At 41.3% G+C, this 19,420-nt stretch overlaps 1 protein-coding gene across 8 annotated transcripts in view; it reads left to right on the top strand.

The window, feature by feature from the left end:
• Positions 1 to 100: 100 nt before the first annotated feature.
• pxk (PX domain containing serine/threonine kinase) overlaps positions 101 to 19,420 on the top strand; it is a 54,322-nt gene continuing 35,002 nt past the window's right edge. For 6 of the 8 annotated variants that reach the window (XM_042324938.1, XM_042324939.1, XM_042324936.1 and 3 more), the window contains exons 1-7: positions 409 to 737; positions 7,216 to 7,266; positions 7,482 to 7,529; positions 8,220 to 8,406; positions 11,444 to 11,521; positions 14,003 to 14,076; positions 14,399 to 14,473. In XM_042324938.1, coding sequence (XP_042180872.1) covers positions 636 to 737; positions 7,216 to 7,266; positions 7,482 to 7,529; positions 8,220 to 8,406; positions 11,444 to 11,521; positions 14,003 to 14,076; positions 14,399 to 14,473 — 615 coding nt within the window. In that variant the 5' untranslated portion in view covers positions 409 to 635. Of the gene's footprint in view, positions 368 to 408; positions 738 to 2,050; positions 3,059 to 7,215; positions 7,267 to 7,481; positions 7,530 to 8,219; positions 8,407 to 11,443; positions 11,522 to 14,002; positions 14,077 to 14,398; positions 14,474 to 19,420 lie in introns of those variants that run through there. The other 2 variants (XM_042324935.1, XM_042324940.1) reach the window with 2 other exon arrangements.

The following is a 19,420-nucleotide window of genomic DNA, read 5'->3' as shown; positions in this document are numbered from 1 at the left end:
AAACCTGTCTTGTGAAATGAAACAAACCGACCATCTGGCTGTCTCCACCCCTGGACTGGGGGCGGGTATCTGCAGGCAGCTATGTATTAGTTACGAGCACCCATTACCAATCCTGAACTTGGTCTGATGACACAGCCAGCCTGTGTCAACCTAGCCAGAATAGATTCCTACGCTAGTGTACAGCTGCACTGGGGTCAGACAGATTTCCTGTTCAGATTAAAACACAGCAGAGTCGATGCAAGAAGGTATATGTCTTGGGAAATGTGTTGTACTCCAAACGGTCCCATTATCCCAACTGTTTCACTGAGAAGATCGAACAACTTCTCGTTTTTTCGCCGTTTTTCAATCTTCTCATCCTTGTATTGAGGTAGGTTTTTACTATTCATATCTCGCGTTGGTTCAGTCTTTGTTTTAAACCAAACAGGAAGTCTGTCTGACCCCAGTGCAGCTGTAAGCAAATGTAGGAGGTCGGGGGGGAATCTATTCTGTCAAGTGTCAACCCTGCCCTTCCTGTCCTCATTTCTAACTAAAATACTCTATCTAATCGGCTAGTTTGACTTCACGTCCATCTGCTTTGGTTTCACACCGGAAGGTGTTTTATCGTTTGGTTCGTTAGTGATCGAGGGGACACCGGGATGGCGTTTTTGGAGAAGCAGTCCCCGGGAAGGGTACTATTGGATGATACGGTGGCCCTTACAGCACTGATCGAGGCCAGCCAAAATCTACAATCTCACACGGTGAGTCTGCTTCGACCGGGCAAGTGGACACAAACCGTAGGAAGTAGTTACCTAACTCAATTTATCACGGTGAAGATTAACAAACAAACAGTTTATTTATGGACGTCAGACCATCTTCTATTAACAAAAAAAAAAATATATATATATATATAATATATAATAAAATAAACCCAGTTTCGTTGTTGATCTCTAACACTTTTTAACGGCTGTTTTAGTGTTTTGTTGTAACGACGTGTTTGGAAAGTGTTGATCAACCAGTTCGGTGTTATTGAAACGGCTCCTGTTGACATTTTGACAGCTGGGTAGTTCAGCTCAGCTGCTAACTATTCAATAGCTACTGTAGCTAGTTTGGCTCAGGGGTGTAAAGTCATTACGGAAATAGGTTACCGTTTTAAAGAGTTAAAAACGAGTGAACGTTTTAACTCTCCTAATAACTATTTTTGTTCCTGTCTTTTTTAGATAATGACAGCTGTTAGCTAAACCCGAACTAAAATGTAATGTATCGCTTATAAAAGGTGTGGGGGGGGGCTTTTGCTAAATAGTCATGTTGATGGTTGAGAGGTTTCCTATTTGCAGTCATTTGTTGAGTCTTTCCACAATAAACACTGCCGAACGGTGTAAATAACGTTACTGGTAGACAAAATGCCACATATTGATGATACAATTGTGTTTGGGTAAAGTCAGGGTGAAATGATAATTTAAGGTAGCCTACATGGCTAACTAGATAATATGGATTTGAATCAGGGCCGTCGTGCACCCCAAATAAATAGTTTTTAGGGGCACAAAGTACGTGAGAATGGCTTGGTACTTAGGGGTTTATTGCTAATGACGCCCTTAATCTAGTTTTCCACAATCCGATGAACTTGTGGATAGCATTTTTATTTATCATTTTTCAAAGACCAATCTAGAGCCATAATCATTGTTTTATCTTTATCTGCTTATCTTCTACCTAATGAGCAGAGGAGGCTGGTGGGAGGAGCTGTAGGTGCACAGCCGCATTGCAATGGAAGGTGTTTGACACCGTTCCATTTAATACGAGCCTGTCCAATAGCCCCTCCCACCAGCCTCCTCTGCTCTTGAGCTGTCTCTGTCCTGACTGGTGTATTAAAAAAAATATATATAAAAAATCTGGATAAAATAAACGTTCTCTTCATCTCTGCTAAAAAATCTGGGTCGAATAGTCGACGCAGTTTCTCTGCGTCTCTACTAAAATCTGGGTAAAAGATTGAAAGGACATCTAGTTATTGCTTGCTTTTCTGAAGTCTACCAACCTTGCCAGCAGGCATGCCACCTAATATAGTTAGACAAGCTAGCTACTCTAACTTAGTTGATCGGAAACCTATCTGGGCTAGCTAAAGCCAACTATATAAAACTGCTAGATGGCTGGTATTATTACAGAATGTTATTTTTACGTTTCTTTTTTTAAACAGGCAGGTGCCCTCTCTGGATGTATCTGTGAATTTGAATGTCAATAAAAGGAGACTTCATTATACACTCAGGTGTGGTTGTTTTAAACTGGGATGTACCACAGTTTGCTGCCAGCCTGAATGTATCACCTTTAGCACATTGAACAATAATGTTTATGTGAGTGGCATATAGCTTAGGCTCAGTGGTGTTTAAGTGGCCCGCAGTGGATTATCCTGGTGAGGTTTAAACCAGACCTTTGGGCCCTTGGCTTGTGTTATTCCAGCTACTGTACTACCATGTCACCCTGTCAGACCTTAGTTGTGTCCCAAATGACACCCTATATAGTACCCTACTTTTGTCCAGGGCCCTATGGGGATCTGGTCAAAAGTAGTGCACTACATAGGGAATAGGGTGCCATTTTGAGACGTATGCACAGTACTACCCACTCAGGCCTATAGTGTTAGCCTTCAGTTGCAGTGAATGATTTTGGGGGAACGCTATTTGAATACTAGGTATCAGAGTAGAAGTGCTGATCTAGGATCAGGTCTCCCCTCTCCATGTAATCTTCTTCGTTATGATCTGAAAGGCAACACTGATTTTAGATCAGCACGCCTACTGCTCGATGAATATGTCCATGGTTAACTTAATATGCAGTGAAACTCACATATTATCATAGAATATTGTGACTGGAGTGAAACGTTGTCGAGACGGATGAAGGATTGCTGACCACTGTGTCCTCTCCTATCGAAATATAACTACTAGAACAGTCTTGCCATGTTCCCGAGAGGCTTTACCCCTTCTAGTATTTCTTGTTCTATGTCGTCTCCTTTTATCCCTGTCTTGTGTTTTTTTTGAGTGTGGGAGTAACGTCATCACGGAGGAATCACATGAGACGGCATGACAAGGAGACGACGGCAAGTTGATCTTAGTTAACCATGCCTCACATAAGGCAGGGAAAGTTACTCCTGGATCCTAACACAATCCTTCTGTTTCCTAATGAAGTTTGATGAAGTGAAAATCATTCATAATAATTTCATGATGGATCCAGGCTAGGAGAAAGTAGGCCCTATCAATAAATTATTTCATGATGGATCCAGGCTAGGCCCTATCAATAATCATTTCTAATAATTATCTTTTTTCCTCTCTTCTAGAAAAGTAGGCCATCAGTTCAGTAAGCCTTTGTCTCCAGGAGGATAATTTAGTGAAGGACTGACTAGATCAAGCATTTAGTGAAGGACTGACTAGATCAAGCATTTAGTGAAGGACTGACTAGATCAAGCATTTAGTGAAGGACTGACTAGATCAAGCATTTAGTGAAGGACTGACTAGATCAAGCTTTTAGTGAAGGACTGACTAGATCAAGCTTTTAGTGAAGGACTGACTAGATCAAGCTTTTAGTGAAGGACTGACTAGATCAAGCTTTTAGTGAAGGACTGACTAGATCAAGCTTTTAGTGAAGGACTGACTAGATCAAGCTTTTAGTGAAGGACTGACTAGATCAAGCTTGTGACTCTATAAACTTTATGGATGAATTTGCTGTTTGTTTTGGTTGTGTTTTAGATTATTTTGTGCATAATATAAATTAATGGTGAATTATCTATTGTGTCATTTTTGGATTCACTTTTATTGTTAATGAGAATAGAATATGTTTCGTAACATTTCTACATTAATGTGGATGCTACCATGATTACGGCTAATCCTGAATGACGTGTGAATAATGATGCTTCAGAAAGTTAGACACACAAATATCATACTTCCCCAACAATGCTAACCTCCCCTGTTATTGTAATGATGAGAGGTTAGCATGTCTTGGGGTTATGATATAAAATGCTAACCTCCACTGTTATTGTAATGGTGCGAGGTTAGCATGTCTTGGGGGTATGATATAAAATGCTAACCTCCCATTATTGTAATGGTGAGAGGTTAGCATGTCTTGGGGTTATGATATTAAATGCTAACCTCCCCTGTTATTGTAATGGTGAGAGGTTAGCATGTCTTGGGGTTATGATATAAAATGCTAACCTCCCCTGTTATTGTAATGGTTACAGGTTAGCATGTCTTGGGGTTATGATATAAAATGCTAACCTCCCCTGTTATTGTAATGGTTACAGGTTAGCATGTCTTGGGGTTATGATATTAAATGCTAACCTCCCCTGTTATTGTAATGGTGAGAGGTTAGCATGTCTTGGGGTTATGATATTAAATGCTAACCTCCCCTGTTATTGTAATGGTGAGAGGTTAGCATGTCTTGGGGTTATGATATTAAATGCTAACCTCCCCTGTTATTGTAATGGTGAGAGGTTAGCATGTCTTGGGGTTATGATATTAAATGCTAACCTCCCCTGTTATTGAAATGGTGAGAGGTTAGCATGTCTTGGGGGTATGATATTAAATGCTAACCTCCCCTGTTATTGTAATGGTGAGAGGTTAGCATGTCTTGGGGGTATGATATTAAATGCTAACCTCCCCTGTTATTGTAATGGTTACAGGTTAGCATGTCTTGGGGTTATGATATTAAATGCTAACCTCCCCTGTTATTGTAATGGTGAGAGGTTAGCATGTCCTGGGGTTATGATATTAAATGCTAACCTCCCTGTTATTGTAATGGTGAGAGGTTAGCATGTCTTGGGGTTATGATATTAAATGCTAACCTCCCTGTTATTGTAATGGTGAGAGGTTAGCATGTCTTGGGGTTATGATATTAAATGCTAACCTCCCCTGTTATTGTAATGGTGAGAGGTTAGCATGTCTTGGGGTTATGATATTAAATGCTAACCTCCCCTGTTATTGTAATGGTGAGAGGTTAGCATGTCTTGGGGTTATGATATTAAATGCTAACCTCCCCTGTTATTGTAATGGTGAGAGGTTAGCATGTCTTGGGGTTATGATATTAAATGCTAACCTCCCTGTTATTGTAATGGTGAGAGGTTAGCATGTCTTGGGGTTATGATATTAAATGCTAACCTCCCCTGTTATTGTAATGGTGAGAGGTTAGCATGTCTTGGGGTTATGATATTAAATGCTAACCTCCCCTGTTATTGTAATGGTGAGAGGTTAGCATGTCTTGGGGTTATGATATTAAATGCTAACCTCCCCTGTTATTGTAATGGTGAGAGGTTAGCATGTCTTGGGGGTATGATATTAAATGCTAACCTCCCCTGTTATTGTAATGGTTAGAGGTTAGCATGTCTTGGGGGGTATGATATAAAATGCTAACCTCCCCTGTTATTGTAATGGTGAGAGGTTAGCATGTCTTGGGGGTGTGAGATTTGAGCTGGCGTACAGAGCCAAAACAACAACTCGTGTGTCACTGTCCCAGTACTGTTGGAGCTCTGTGTATATATGTATATACAGTTGAAGTCGGAAGTTTACATACACTTAGGTTGGAGTCATTAAAACCTGTTTTTCAACCACTCCACAAATGACTTGTTAACAAACTATAGTTTTGGCAAGTTGGTTAGGACATCTACTTTGTGCAATGACACAATTTTTCCAACAATTGTTTACAGACAGATTATTTCACTTATAATTCACTGTATCTCAATTCCAGTGGGTCAGAGGTTTACATACACTAAGTTGACTGTGCCTTTAAACAGTTTGGAAAATGTAAGAAAATGATGACATGGCTTTAGAAGCTTCAATTGGAGTTGTACCTGTGGATGTATTTCAAGGCCTACCTTCAAACTCAGTGCCTCTTTGCTTGGAATCATGGGAAAATCAAAAGAAATCCGCCAAGACCTCAGAAAATAAATTGCAGACCTCCACAAGTCTGATTCATCCTTGGGAGCAATTTCCAAATGCCTGAAGGTACCACTTTCATCTGTACAAACAATAGTATGCAAGTATAAACACAATGGGACCACGCAGCCGTCATACCGCTCAGGAAGGAGCTCTGACATTTCTCTCTCCTAGAGATGAATGTACTTTGGTGCGAAAAGTGCAAATCAGTCATAGAACAACAGCAACGGACCTTGTGAAGATGCTGAAGGAAACCGGTACAAAACGATCTATATCCACAGTAAAACGAGTCCTGTATCGACATAACCTGAAAGGCCGCTCAGCAAGGAAGAAGCCACTGTTCCAAAACCGCCATAAAATAGCCAGACTACGGTTTACAACTGCACATACTTTTTGGAGAAATGTCCTTTGGTCTGGTGAAACAAAAATAGAACTGTTTGGCCATAATCACCATCGTTATGTTTGGAGGATAAAGGGGGAGGCTTGCAAGCCGAAGAACACCATCCCAACCGTGAAGCACTGGGGTGGCAGCATCATGTTGTGGGGGTGCTTTGCTGCAGAAGGGACTGGTGCACTTTACAAAATAGATGGCATCATGAGAAAGGAAAATGATGTGGATATATTGAAGCAACATCTCAAGACATCAGTCGGGAGTTAAAGCTTGGTCACAAATGGGTCTTCCAAATGGACAATGACCCCAAGCATACTTCCAAAGTTCTGGCAAAATGGCTTAAAGACAACAAAGTCAAAGTATTGGCGTGGCCATCACAAAGCCCTGACCTCAATCCCATAGAATTGCTTTGGGCAGAACTGAAAAAGCGTGTGTGAGCAAGGAGGCCTATAAACCTGACTCAGTTACACCAGCTTTGTCAAGAGAGAAAGGCCAAAATTCACCCAACTTATTGTGGGAAGCTTGTGGAAGGCTACCCAAAACATTTGACCCAAGTTTAACCATTTTAAAGGCAATGCTACCAAATACTAATTGAGTGTATGTAAACTTCTGACCCACTGGCAATGTGATGAAAGAAATAAAAACTGAAATAAATTATTCTCTCTACTATTATTCTGACATTTCACATTCTTAAAATAAAGTGGTGATCCTAACTGACCTAAGACAGAGAATTTTTACTAGGGTTAAATGTCAGGAATAGTGAAAAACTGAGTTGAAATGTATTTGGCTAAAGTGTATGTATACTTCTGATTTAAACTGTATGTATATATATATATATCTCTCTCTCTCTCTCTCTCTCTAGGCTCTACATATGAGATGAATAGCTTTGATAAGTCATATCACAAATAATCATTTCCTGTTCCTTTTTCATTTCCTGTCCAGGAATATATCATCCGAGTACAAAGGGGCGTGTGTACAGAAAACAGTTGGCAGGTAAATAAGAATATTTTTTTTTAGCCTACTTTAAACCTCAACCTTACCTCAAACTATCTGCCTCAATTAGACTTTTTGTTCTTCAACATAACATATTTTCATGTTGTACTGTAAATAAGATTAGAAATCTATTTTCACCTTTTTTTTAAACTGAGCTCTCTCAACCTGGTTGTTTTTTTTCTTCCCACAATTCAACCTGTTTCTTATTGTTGCAGGTCATAAAGCGATACAGCGACTTTGATATGCTGAATAGCAGTTTGTTGGTAAGTGCGGCTTGACTTCCACCGGTACAAAGAGGTCACAAGTGCCTTATCCCACACCACATCTGTCTGAGTCCCAAATGGCACCCTATTCCCTACATAGCTCTCTACTTTGGACCAGCACCCTATTCCCTACATAGCTCTCTACTTTGGACCAGCACCCTATGGGAATGGGGTGCCATTTGGGAAGCAAACTTTGTGTTTTTATGAAGGCGATGTGTTCATACTGAGTATTCTTTGTTGGTCATTACACATTTTTGAGAAGCCATCGTTAAAAGGAAGCTGAGGTTTCTGCTGAGGTTTTACCAGCTCATTTCCTGACCATTATCCATTCTGTGAACCCTACATTCCTATGTGTCAACTCGTTCTTTCTCTCTTTCTCTTTATCTCTCTCGTTCTCTCTCCCCTCTCTGCTCTCGCTCTCATTCTCTCTCGCTCTCGCTCTCGCTCTCATTCTCTCTCGCTCTCGCTCTCATTCTCTCTCGCTCTCGCTCTCATTCTCTCTCGCTCTCGCTCTCATTCTCTCTCGCTCTCGCTCTCATTCTCTCTCGCTCTCGCTCTCATTCGCTCTCGCTCTCATTCTCTCTCGCCTCCTCATTCTCTCGCTCTCCTCCACCTCATTCTTTCTCTCCCACTCATTCTTTCTCTCCCTTTTGCTACCCCCCCATCCCTCTATCCAACCTCGTCCCCCAGGTCTCTGGCGTCAGCCTGCCTCTACCACCTAAGAAGTTGCTAGGTAACATGGACAGGGAGTTCATAGCAGAGAGACAGAGAGGACTACAGGTCTACCTAGACTTTATTACTCAGCATCACATCCTAGCCACCTGCCAACTGGTCAAGAAGTTCCTCGACACCAACAACTACTCTGCCAACTACACAGGTGTGTGAACTCTTAGGGTTGTCTAACATGGGTGTGATACAGGGTTTGGTGGGCGTGTCTAGCATGGGTGTGATGCAGGGTTTGGTGGGCGTGTCTAGCATGGGTGTGATGCAGGGTTTGGTGGGCGTGTCTAGCATGGGTGTGATGCAGGGTTTGGTGGGCGTGTCTAGCATGGGTGTGATGCAGGGTTTGGTGGGCGTGTCTAGCATGGGTGTGATGCAGGGTTTGGTGGGTGTGTCTAGCATGGGTGTGATACAGGGTGTCAGTTAGGAAAATGTGGTGTTGGACATAAGCATTTTAATTTACCGGACATTTGAGAAATGTACCAGACCCATATCCATTGGGTGCGTAACCTGATTAGGGCGTCCACCTACGTTGATCAGAAGAACAGAAATCACATTTTAGAATACGGTAATTCATATTAATAGTATCCGCAAAACACCAGTCTCAATGTCAACAGTGAGGAGGTGACTCTGGGATGCTGGCCTTCTAGGCAGAGTTGCAAAGAAAATGCCATATCTCAGATTGGCCAATAAAAATAAAAGATTAAGATGGGCAAAAGAACACAGACACTGAACAGAGGAACTCTGCCTAGAAGGCCAGCATCCCGGAGTTGCCTCTTCACTGTTGACGTTGAGACTGGTGTTTTGCGGGTACTATTTAATGAAGCTGCCAGTTGAGGGCTTGTGAGGCGTCTGTTTCTCAAACTAGACACTTTAATGTACTTGTCCTCTTGCTCAGTTGTACACTGAGGCCTCCCACTCTTTCTATTCTGGTTAGGGCCAGTTTGCGCTGTTCTGTGAAGGGAGTAGTACACAGCATTGTATGAGATTTTCAGTTTCTTGACAATTTCTCGCATGGAATAGCCTTCATTTCTCAGAACAAGAATAGACCTGACGAGTTTCAGAAGAAAGTTCTTTGTTTCTGGCTGTTTTTGAGCCTGTAATCGAACCCACAAATGCTGATGCTCCAGATACTCAATTAGTCTAAAGAAGGCCAGTTTTATTGCTTCTTTAATTAGAACAACAGTTTTCAGCTGTGCTAACATAACAAAACGGTTTTCTAATGATCAATTAGCCTTTGTACCGTGTTAAACTTGGATTAGCTAACACAGGGGTTCTTAAACTTTTTCAGCCTGGGACCCAAATGAGAAATTCTGTTTTCCTGGGACCCAAACTGAGGAAAATATGCAACTATACATATCTGTACATTTCATTGCCTGTATACCTAAAACAAATGCAATATAGACAAAAACAAATAACAATGAAATTAAATATCTATTCATGTTTATTTCCCCCCATTAAAAACACTCTTACATATCTGTTTAGGTTGGAACTGTTGCTGTTAAAATACAATAAATCATTTTCATTCTGAACTGGAATTAACAGATTGATCACATCACACAGATGAATAACAGAACACACACACACACAGGCTTTTTGATATTTCAACCCTAAGTAACAGTACAGATGAAATGATCAGGCCTATTGTACATCTTACCTTACTTGCCAAACTGGACCAGAACATTACTTTCTCAGTCAGGTAGGAGACCACTTCCTGTTGTAGATGAACAACCGAGAACTGTGAGAGTGGGTTCTCAGTCAGGCAGGAGACCACTTCCTGTTGTAGATGAACAACCCAGAACTGTGAGAGTGGGTTCTCAGTCAGGCAGGAGACCACTTCCTGTTGTAGATGAACAACCCAGAACTGTGAGAGTGGGTTCTCAGTCAGGCAGGAGACCACTTCCTGTTCTAGATGAACAACCCAGAACTGTGAGAGTGGGTTTGCCTCAAAAAGCATCTTGCTTCAATCAGTTTATTCCAGCTAAGAATAACTATTATTATTATTGTATTTTAACAGCAACAGTTCCAACCTAGACTAGTTTTCAACATTAATTTCTACAGTAAGATGTACAGCAGGCCTGATCATGTTTCATCTGTACTGTTACTATGGTTACACTGGCTTGCTTTGGCTAACGTTAGCTATTAGCTGTGTACAAGGCCATGGGATTGTTTGAAAGAGAAACTCACATCTACTAACTACTATGAGAGTTAGTTAGTACTCCCTCATTTTTGCTTATCACCTGTTGTAAAATGACAACAATTCCTTGATAGCTGACTGACTTTTCCACTGTCGAAGCCCTGTTTCCTGACGCATTCTGCCCTGTTCTGAAAGAACTTCCGGGGTTTACCGTCATGCTGTGGATGTTTGATCAGGACGTGTCGTTTTATTACATTTGTTCGTTATGAGAGACTAATTGCTAAGCACAAAACACATTGTGGGCGCTCCTCGTTAAAAGTTTGCTTGAAGGAGAGAGAAACTAATCGCTGAGTATGCGTTTCAAAACAATTGAGTTCAGTCAGAATTTGTGGCTAGCATGAGTCCATTTGATGACAGCGGTGAGTGATGGCGAGTGACAAGTCAGTGGCGGACAGCACATCATCTACTGTTGAACGACAGCGCTGCATCGTGTGTAGCGGAGTGAGCTATCCGGTTAACCGCTGAGCACACGGGCATCTCCCTCTCCCATTCACACAGCTGCCAAACTGAGCAGAGAGCTGCTTGAACAGACGGCGCACTGAACAGAGAGCGCAGATACACTTGGCCAAATCAATTCCAGTAATTAATGAAATAATTATACATTTACACTGACACGTCGCGACCCACTATCAACAGGTCAGAGACCCGTACTTTAAGAGAGGCTGAGCTAACACAACGTGCCATTGCAACACAGGCGTGATGGTTGCTGATAATGGGCCTCTGTACGCCTATGTAGATATTCCATTAAAAAATCAGCCGTTTCCAGCTACAATAGTCATTTACAACATTAACAATGTCTACACTGTATTTCTGATCAATTTGATGTTATTTTAAATGGACAAAAAAAAAATGTTTTGCTTTTCTTTCAAAAACATGGACATTTCTAAGTGACCCCAAACTTTTGAAGGGTAGTGGTATATTTTGAGTTGATAAATTGGGTAATTGTTGTTCAAATGGAAGGTTGTCACACTGACCCTCATCATCTCCTCCTCGACAGAAATCGCCTTACAGCAGGTATCCATGTTCTTCAGGTCGGATCCTAAGTGGGAAGTGGTGGAGCCTCTGAAAGACATTGGTAAGTTGTAAGGATTTTATTTTATTTGATCTTTTATTTAACTAGGCAAGTCAGTTAAGAACATTATTCTTATTTACAATGACAGATAACCAAAATGAAAAAAGGCCTCCTGAGGAGACGGGGACTTGCATGCAAATTTAAAAATAGGACAAAACAAACATCACGACGAGAGACACTACATAAAGAGACCTAAGACAACATAGCATGGCAGCACCACATGACAACATAGCATGGTAGCAACACATGACAACACAGCATGGTAGCAACACATGACAACACAGCATGGTAGCAACACATGACAACACAGCATGGCAGCAACACATGACAACACAGCATGGTAGCGACACCACATGGCAGCGACACCACATGGTACAAAACATTATTGGGCACAAAAACAGCACAAAGGGCAAGAAGGTAGAGACAACAATACATCACACAAAGCAGCCACAACTGTCAGTAAGAGTGTCCATGACTGAGTCTTTGAATGAAGAGGTGGAGATTAAACTGTCCAGTTTGAGTGTTTGTTGCAGCTCGTTCCAGTCGCTAGCTGCAGCGAACTGAAAAGAGGAGCGACCCAGGGATGTGTGTGATTTTGGGGATCTTTAACAGAATGTGACTGGCAGAACGGGTGGAGGATGAGGGCTGCAGTAGATATCTCAGATAGGTGCGAGTGAGGCCGAAGAGGGTTTTATAAATAAGCATCAACCAGTGGGTCTTGCGATTGGTATACAGAGATGAGTGATGTGTCCTATAAGGAGCATTGGTAGCAAATCTGATGGCCGAATGGTAAAGAACATCTAGCCACTCGAGTATGAGACTGTATTATCTGCATGTAAATGGATTTAGTGAGATTCCTACTGCCTGAGCTTTGTTGATGTAAATTGAGAAGAGCGTGGGGCCTAGGATCGAGCCTTGGGGTACTCCCTTGCTGACAGGCAGTGGCTGAGACAGCAGATTTGGTGTTTAGATTTATGACTTTATGACTTTATACACTGCACTCTTTGAGAGAGGTAGTTAGCAAACCAGGCCAAAGACCCCTCAGAGACACCAATACTCCTTAACCGGCCCACAAGAATGGAATGGTCTAACGTATCAAAAGCTTTGGTCAAGTCAATAAAAATAGCAGCAATAAGTAACGTTGTCATAACTTAATAATACAGACATGATAGCATTATAATCAGGCTGTAATAACATGACATGGCATTATAATCAGGCTGTAATAACAGACATGGCATTAATCAGGCTGTAATAACAGACATGGCATTATAATCAGGCTGCAATAACAGACATGGCATTATAATCAGGCTGTAATAACAGACATGGCATTATAATCAGGCTGTAATAACAGACATGGCATTATAATCAGGCTGTAATAACAGACATGGCATTATAATCAGGCTGTAATAGCATAACATGGCATTATAATCAGGCTGTAATAACATGGCATTATAATAAGGCTGTAATAACATGACATTATAATAAGGCTGTAATAACATGACATTATAATAAGGCTGTAATAACATGACACATTATTCATCATCAAAGATTGGTTTACAAAAACAAAACAAATTGATAATTGAGCCGTATAAAAATACATAATAGCATTATAATCAGGCATGTTAACATGTCATTACAGCCTGATTATAATGCTATGTGTGTCATTACAGCCTGATTATAATGCTATGTGTGTCATTACAGCCTGATTATAATGCTATGTGTGTCATTACAGCCTGATTATAATGCCATGCCATATGGTTATAGCCTGATTATAATGCTATTATAATATGGTTATAGCCTGATTATAATGCTATTATAATAAGGCTGTAATAACATGATAATAAAGCGCTAAATATCCTATTAGGGCTGTGTAATAACATTGTAGTGATTGTATAGAATTAAAGATTATAAACAGCCTCGGTGTTCTTATAACAAGGAGTGATTTATAAAAATGTCAGGAAATATAAAAGACCTGCTGCTGTGTCACGTGGATGTCTGTCGTCTCCGTGGATGTCGTGACTGTCGTTTTCTCGTCTCCGTTGCTTCAGGAGGAATATTAGGGGACAGGTCAATGTCACGTTACTGCTCTAACATGGGAGTGACACACCTGATGCTTATTATTAGTATGGACGGAACACCGAAGTGCTTTTTCATAACTCGGATAGCCTCAAAGTGCTTTTGTAAATAAAGCGAGGTGAACTGATTTCATAATTAAGAGGACTAAATCCCCGGTCGCCCGAAGACATTGGATGTCGATTTAAGGCAGCCCCGCCCCTCTCTGATTCAGAGGGGTTGGGTTAAATGCAGAACACACATTCAGTTGTACAACTAAGTATCCCCCCCTTTCCCTCTAAATTGATTGGTTATACACCAACTCTGTTGACCATGAACTCACCATTGTGACTCCGATAAAGCTGTCATGTAAGTGGACTGTTAATCAGGAAAATGTGATATTAAAATGAACATGTTTTTATCATCTTTCAGGGTGGAGGATACGGAAGAAATATTTCCTAATCAAAAACAAAGAACAACCCAAGGAACGTCAAGTGTTGAGTTGGGTAAGTCTGCTGTTGCTATTTGCTGTTTACTGTTGCTGTTGGTACTTTTAATAAATTATTTTAGAACATCATTGTCATCTTATAGCTGCTTTACAATGCGAAGGTACAGAGAGGTAGAACCAAAACCTATTTTTATACTGCAGGTACAACTATTCTTGGGCCAGGCGCTGACTGGTTTTCACTTGCTAGCGACAGACAATTGTCGTTTTGGTATCTGCATTTATAGTTCTAAAGTAATTCTAACCTGTATTGTGTTCCTATCACCTGGAGGTTTTTTGGCTGGTAAAGTATGTGTTAAGTTTGTGGTTTTGTTGTTGCACAGGTTGACTTGGGTCCAGATAAATTCCTGTCAGACAAAGACCTTCAGTCGACCATGAAGCTCCTACCCAGCCTCACTGTACGTATACTCTTGGAAAATAGATTTGTGGTTAGCAGATTTCTTCTACCCACTCTCTGTATGTATGTATCATCTAGCTCCTACCAATGCTGTCTGTGTGAATATTCTCTGAAAAGAGGCCTCACAGCACACTACCTGCCCACTGACGGCCGGGAATCAACTACCTGCCCCCTGACTGCCTACCTGCCGCTTCCTGATGCCGACGCTTACCAGCCCTAGTCGATACAGACTGTTGTGCCCATTTGTATTTTTATTCATATATTGTCTATTGACACTACCTTAGAGCTAAAACAACACTTAGACTATCACTATTTACTAAACAAACATGTTTTAATGTAATATATAGGCCTTTTATCTGTTGTTTTGGACAATACTGGGCTGGTATCACAAAATTATCCAAACTATGATCAGATGATATTGATCAGATTAATTAAGGGAATTTCCAGGTGAAACAAAAAGGAGAACAGTTGTTGATAAAGTCAATCAAAAATCGATCTGGTTTAATTCAAGTTGCAACAAGGACACAGCATCCGGAATCGACATAAGTCTAACAGGCCTTCCTAGAGAAGACCCCGGGTCACCACTATCAGGAACAGCTGTTCTGCCAACAAGGTATCAGACCTTCCTAGAGAAGACCCCGGTCACCACTATCAGGAACAACTGTTCTGCTAACAAGGTAGCAGACCTTCCTAGAAAAGACCCTGGTCCCCACTATCAGGAACAACTGTTCTGCTAACAAGGTATCAGACCTTCCTAGAGAAGACCCCGGTCACCACTATCAGGAACAGCTGTTCTGCTAACAAGGTATCAGACCTTCCTAGAGAAGACCCCGGTCACCACTATCAGGAACAGCTGTTCTGCCAACAAGGTATCAGACCTTCCTAGAGAAGACCCCGGTCACCACTATCAGGAACAACTGTTCTGCCAACAAGGTATCAGACCTTCCTAGAGAAGACCCCGGTCACCACTATCAGGAACAGCTGTTCTGCTAACAAGGTATCAGACCTTCCTAGAGAAGACCCCGGTCACCACTATCAGGAACAGCTGTTCTGCTAACAAGGTAGAAGACCCCGGGTCACCACTATCAGGAACAGCTGTTCTGCAAACAAGGTATCAGACCTTCCTAGAGAAGACCCCGGTCACCACTATCAGGAACAGCTGTTCTGCAAACAAGGTATCAGACCTTCCTAGAGAAGACCCCGGTCACCACTATCAGGAACAACTGTTCTGCCAACAAGGTCACTGAATCTTGGAGGAGCCCTAAACAAGGCCCAAGCCCTGTCTATTGGATCCGTACAGACTACAATAACACAGCTCTTCAGCAAGTCAAAGGTCTGCTTTAGGGGGACTAGTGTTACTATAGAACGTTGGTTATGTAAATATTAAATACAGCATATCCGTTTTTCCAGTGGACGATTCGGACGTGATTATTTTTAACCAAACTGCCTCTGTAATATTTTGGACTGTTTTGACGGAAGTCGGGAGGCTCTTCTAGGCGTGTCACATTACCAGGACAGTCTAATATTGACCTAATGACCTTCAGTTCACATGTCTAGGGACAGTCTAATATTGACCTAATGACCTTCAGTTCAGAGACAGTCAAAATAACAATGCATATTAACAAGAACCATGGACTTTTAACCTGCAGACATTTAATTATCTGACGGATTTGGCAAGTTATCAATTCATTGGCACAATATTGTCCACTTCTTCGTCTTTTAAAAGTACGGCACTGGGAAAGTTGATATGTGACAAAAACCGATCATTCATCTGTAGGCTACGAACATAGCACTTCAGTTCTGACCCAAACTGGGCCCAGTACCTGTTTAAACTCTGTAATATCCCTCAACACAGGGATGACGATTCACACAGGAGAAGTATTATCAGAGGACCCTCGAGTTTTCTGAAATAATGTATGTTTTCAGGGCTGGGATAATAACCTTCCCAAGTGAAAATGACTCAAACGGGGCTAAAATTACAGATGTGGTGATTTGTGCTCGTGCACATAAATACATTACCTGAGCTCCCCAGGAGAATGTACCCCCCTCTGAGTAGGGCTGACATTACCTGAGCTCCCCCAGTAGAACGTACCCCCCTCTGAGTAGGGCTGACATTACCTGAGCTCCCCCAGTAGAACGTACTCCCCTCTGAGTAGGGCTGACATTACCTGAGCTCCCCAGTAGAACGTACCCCCCTCTGAGTAGGGCTGACATTACCTGAGCTCCCCCAGTAGAACGTACCCCCCCCTCTGAGTAGGGCTGACATTACCTGAGCTCCCCCAGTAGAACTTACCTCCCCCCTCTGAGTAGGGCTGACGTTACCTGAGCTCCCCAGTAGAACGCGTGCCCCCTTTGAGTAAGGCTGACATTACCTGAGCTCCCCCAGTAGAACGTGCCGCCCCTCTGAGTAGGGCTGACATTACCTGAGTAGGGCGTAAGATCACACATTTGTACTCACAGAGAAAAGTCTTACTTCTCTCAGCGGGCCCTTTTATCCTAATCAAACATTTTCTGTAAACACATAATACAATAACATGAAGTCTCCACTCTGACGTCAATCACTACCAACACGCATAAGAACATTCCATAACATTCACTGTGTAATGTAGTGACCATCAACCCCTTACAACAGTCACTACATAATGTAGTGAGCATCAACCCCTTACAACATTCACTACATAATGTAGTGAGCATCAACCCCTTACAACATTCACTATGTAATGTAGTGAGCACCAACCCCTTACAACATTCACTATGTAATGTAGTGAGCACCAACCCCTTACAACATTCACTATGTAATGTAGTGAGCATGTATAACATTCACTATGTAATGTAGTGAGCACCAACCCCATATAACATTCACTATGTAATGTAACATTCCCCATACTATTCACTATGTAATGTAGTGAGCCAACCCCATACAACATTCACTATGTAATGTAGTGAGCACCAACCCCTTATAACATTCACTATGTAATGTAGTGAGCATCAACCCCTTATAACATTCACTATGTAATGTAGTGAGCACTTCACTATGTAATGTAGTGAGCACCAACCCCATATAACATTCCATAACATTCACTATTAATGTAGTGAGCACCAACCCCATATAACATTCCATAACATTCACTATGTAATGTAGTGAGCACCAACCCCATATAACATTCACTATGTAATGTAGTGAGCATAACCCCTTCACTATGTAATTCACTATGTAATGTAGTGAGCACCAACCCCATATAACATTCACTATGTAATGTAGTGAGCACCAACCCCACTTTCACTATGTAATGTAGTGAGCACCAACCCCATATAACATTCACTATGTAATGTAGTGAGCATTCACTTCACTGTAATGTAGTGAGCATCAACCCCATATAACATTCACTATGTAATGTAGTGACCAACCCCATATAACATTCACTATGTAATGTAGTGAGCACCAACCCCTTATAACATTCACTATGTAATGTAGTGAGCACCAACCCCATATAACATTCCATAACATTCACTATGTAATGTAGTGAGCACCAACCCCATATAACCCATAACATTCACTATGTAATGTAGTGAGCATCAACCCCATATAACATTCCATAACATTCACTATGTAATGTAGTGAGCATCAACCCCATATAACATTCACTATGTAATGTAGTGAGCACCAACCCCATATAACATTCACTATGTAATGTAGTGAGCACCAACCCCATATAACATTCACTATGTAATGTAGTGAGCATCAACCCCTTACAACATTCACTATGTAATGTAGTGAGCACCAACCCCTTACAACATTCACTATGTAATGTAGTGAGCATCAACCCCTTACAATATTCACTATGTAATGTAGTGAGCACCAACCCCATATAACATTCACTATGTAATGTAGTGAGCATCAACCCCATATAACATTCCATAACATTCACTATGTAATGTAGTGAGCACCAACCCCTTACAACATTCACTATGTAATGTAGTGAGCATCAACCCCTTACAACATTCACTATGTAATGTAGTGAGCATCAACCCCTTACAACATTCACTATGTAATGTAGTGAGCACCAACCCCTTACAACATTCACTATGTAATGTAGTGAGCACCAACCCCATATAAATTCATCAACCCCATAACATTCACTATGTAATGTAGTGAGCATCAACCCCATTCACTAACAGTGAGCACAACCCCATAAACATTCACTATGTAATGTAGTGAGCACCAACCCCTTATAACATTCACTATGTAATGTAGTGAGCATCAACCCCTTACAACATTCACTATGTAATGTAGTGACCATCAACCCCTTACAATATTCACTATGTAATGTAGTGACCATCAACCCCTTACAACATTCACTATGTAATGTAGTGAGCATCAACCCCTTACAATATTCACTATGTAATGTAGTGAGCATCAACCCCTTACAACATTCACTATGTAATGTAGTGAGCACCAACCCCTATATAACATTCATAACATTCACTATGTAATGTAGTGAGCACCAACCCCATATAACATTCCATAACATTCACTATGTAATGTAGTGAGCACCAACCCCATACTAAATGTATTGAGCCATAACATTCACTATGTAATGTTCACTAGTGAGCATCAACCCCATATAACATTCCATAACATTCACTATGTAATGTAGTGAGCATCAACCCCATATAACATTCATATAACAATGTAGTGAGCACCAACCCCATACAACATTCCATAACATTCACTATGTAATGTAGTGAGCACCAACCCCATATAACATTCACTATGTAATGTAGTGAGCACCAACCCCTTACAATATTCACTATGTAATGTAGTGAGCACCAACCCCTTACAACATTCACTATGTAATGTAGTGAGCACCAACCCCTTACAACATTCACTATGTAATGTAGTGAGCACCAACCCCATATAACATTCCATAACATTCACTATGTAATG

The sequence above is a fragment of the Oncorhynchus tshawytscha genome, linkage group LG07 (assembly GCF_018296145.1).
Source record: "Oncorhynchus tshawytscha isolate Ot180627B linkage group LG07, Otsh_v2.0, whole genome shotgun sequence".
NCBI classification, from domain to species: Eukaryota; Metazoa; Chordata; class Actinopteri; order Salmoniformes; family Salmonidae; genus Oncorhynchus; species Oncorhynchus tshawytscha.
Note: the sequence above shows the minus strand (reverse complement) of the source record. Positions and strands in the feature narration are given on the sequence as shown.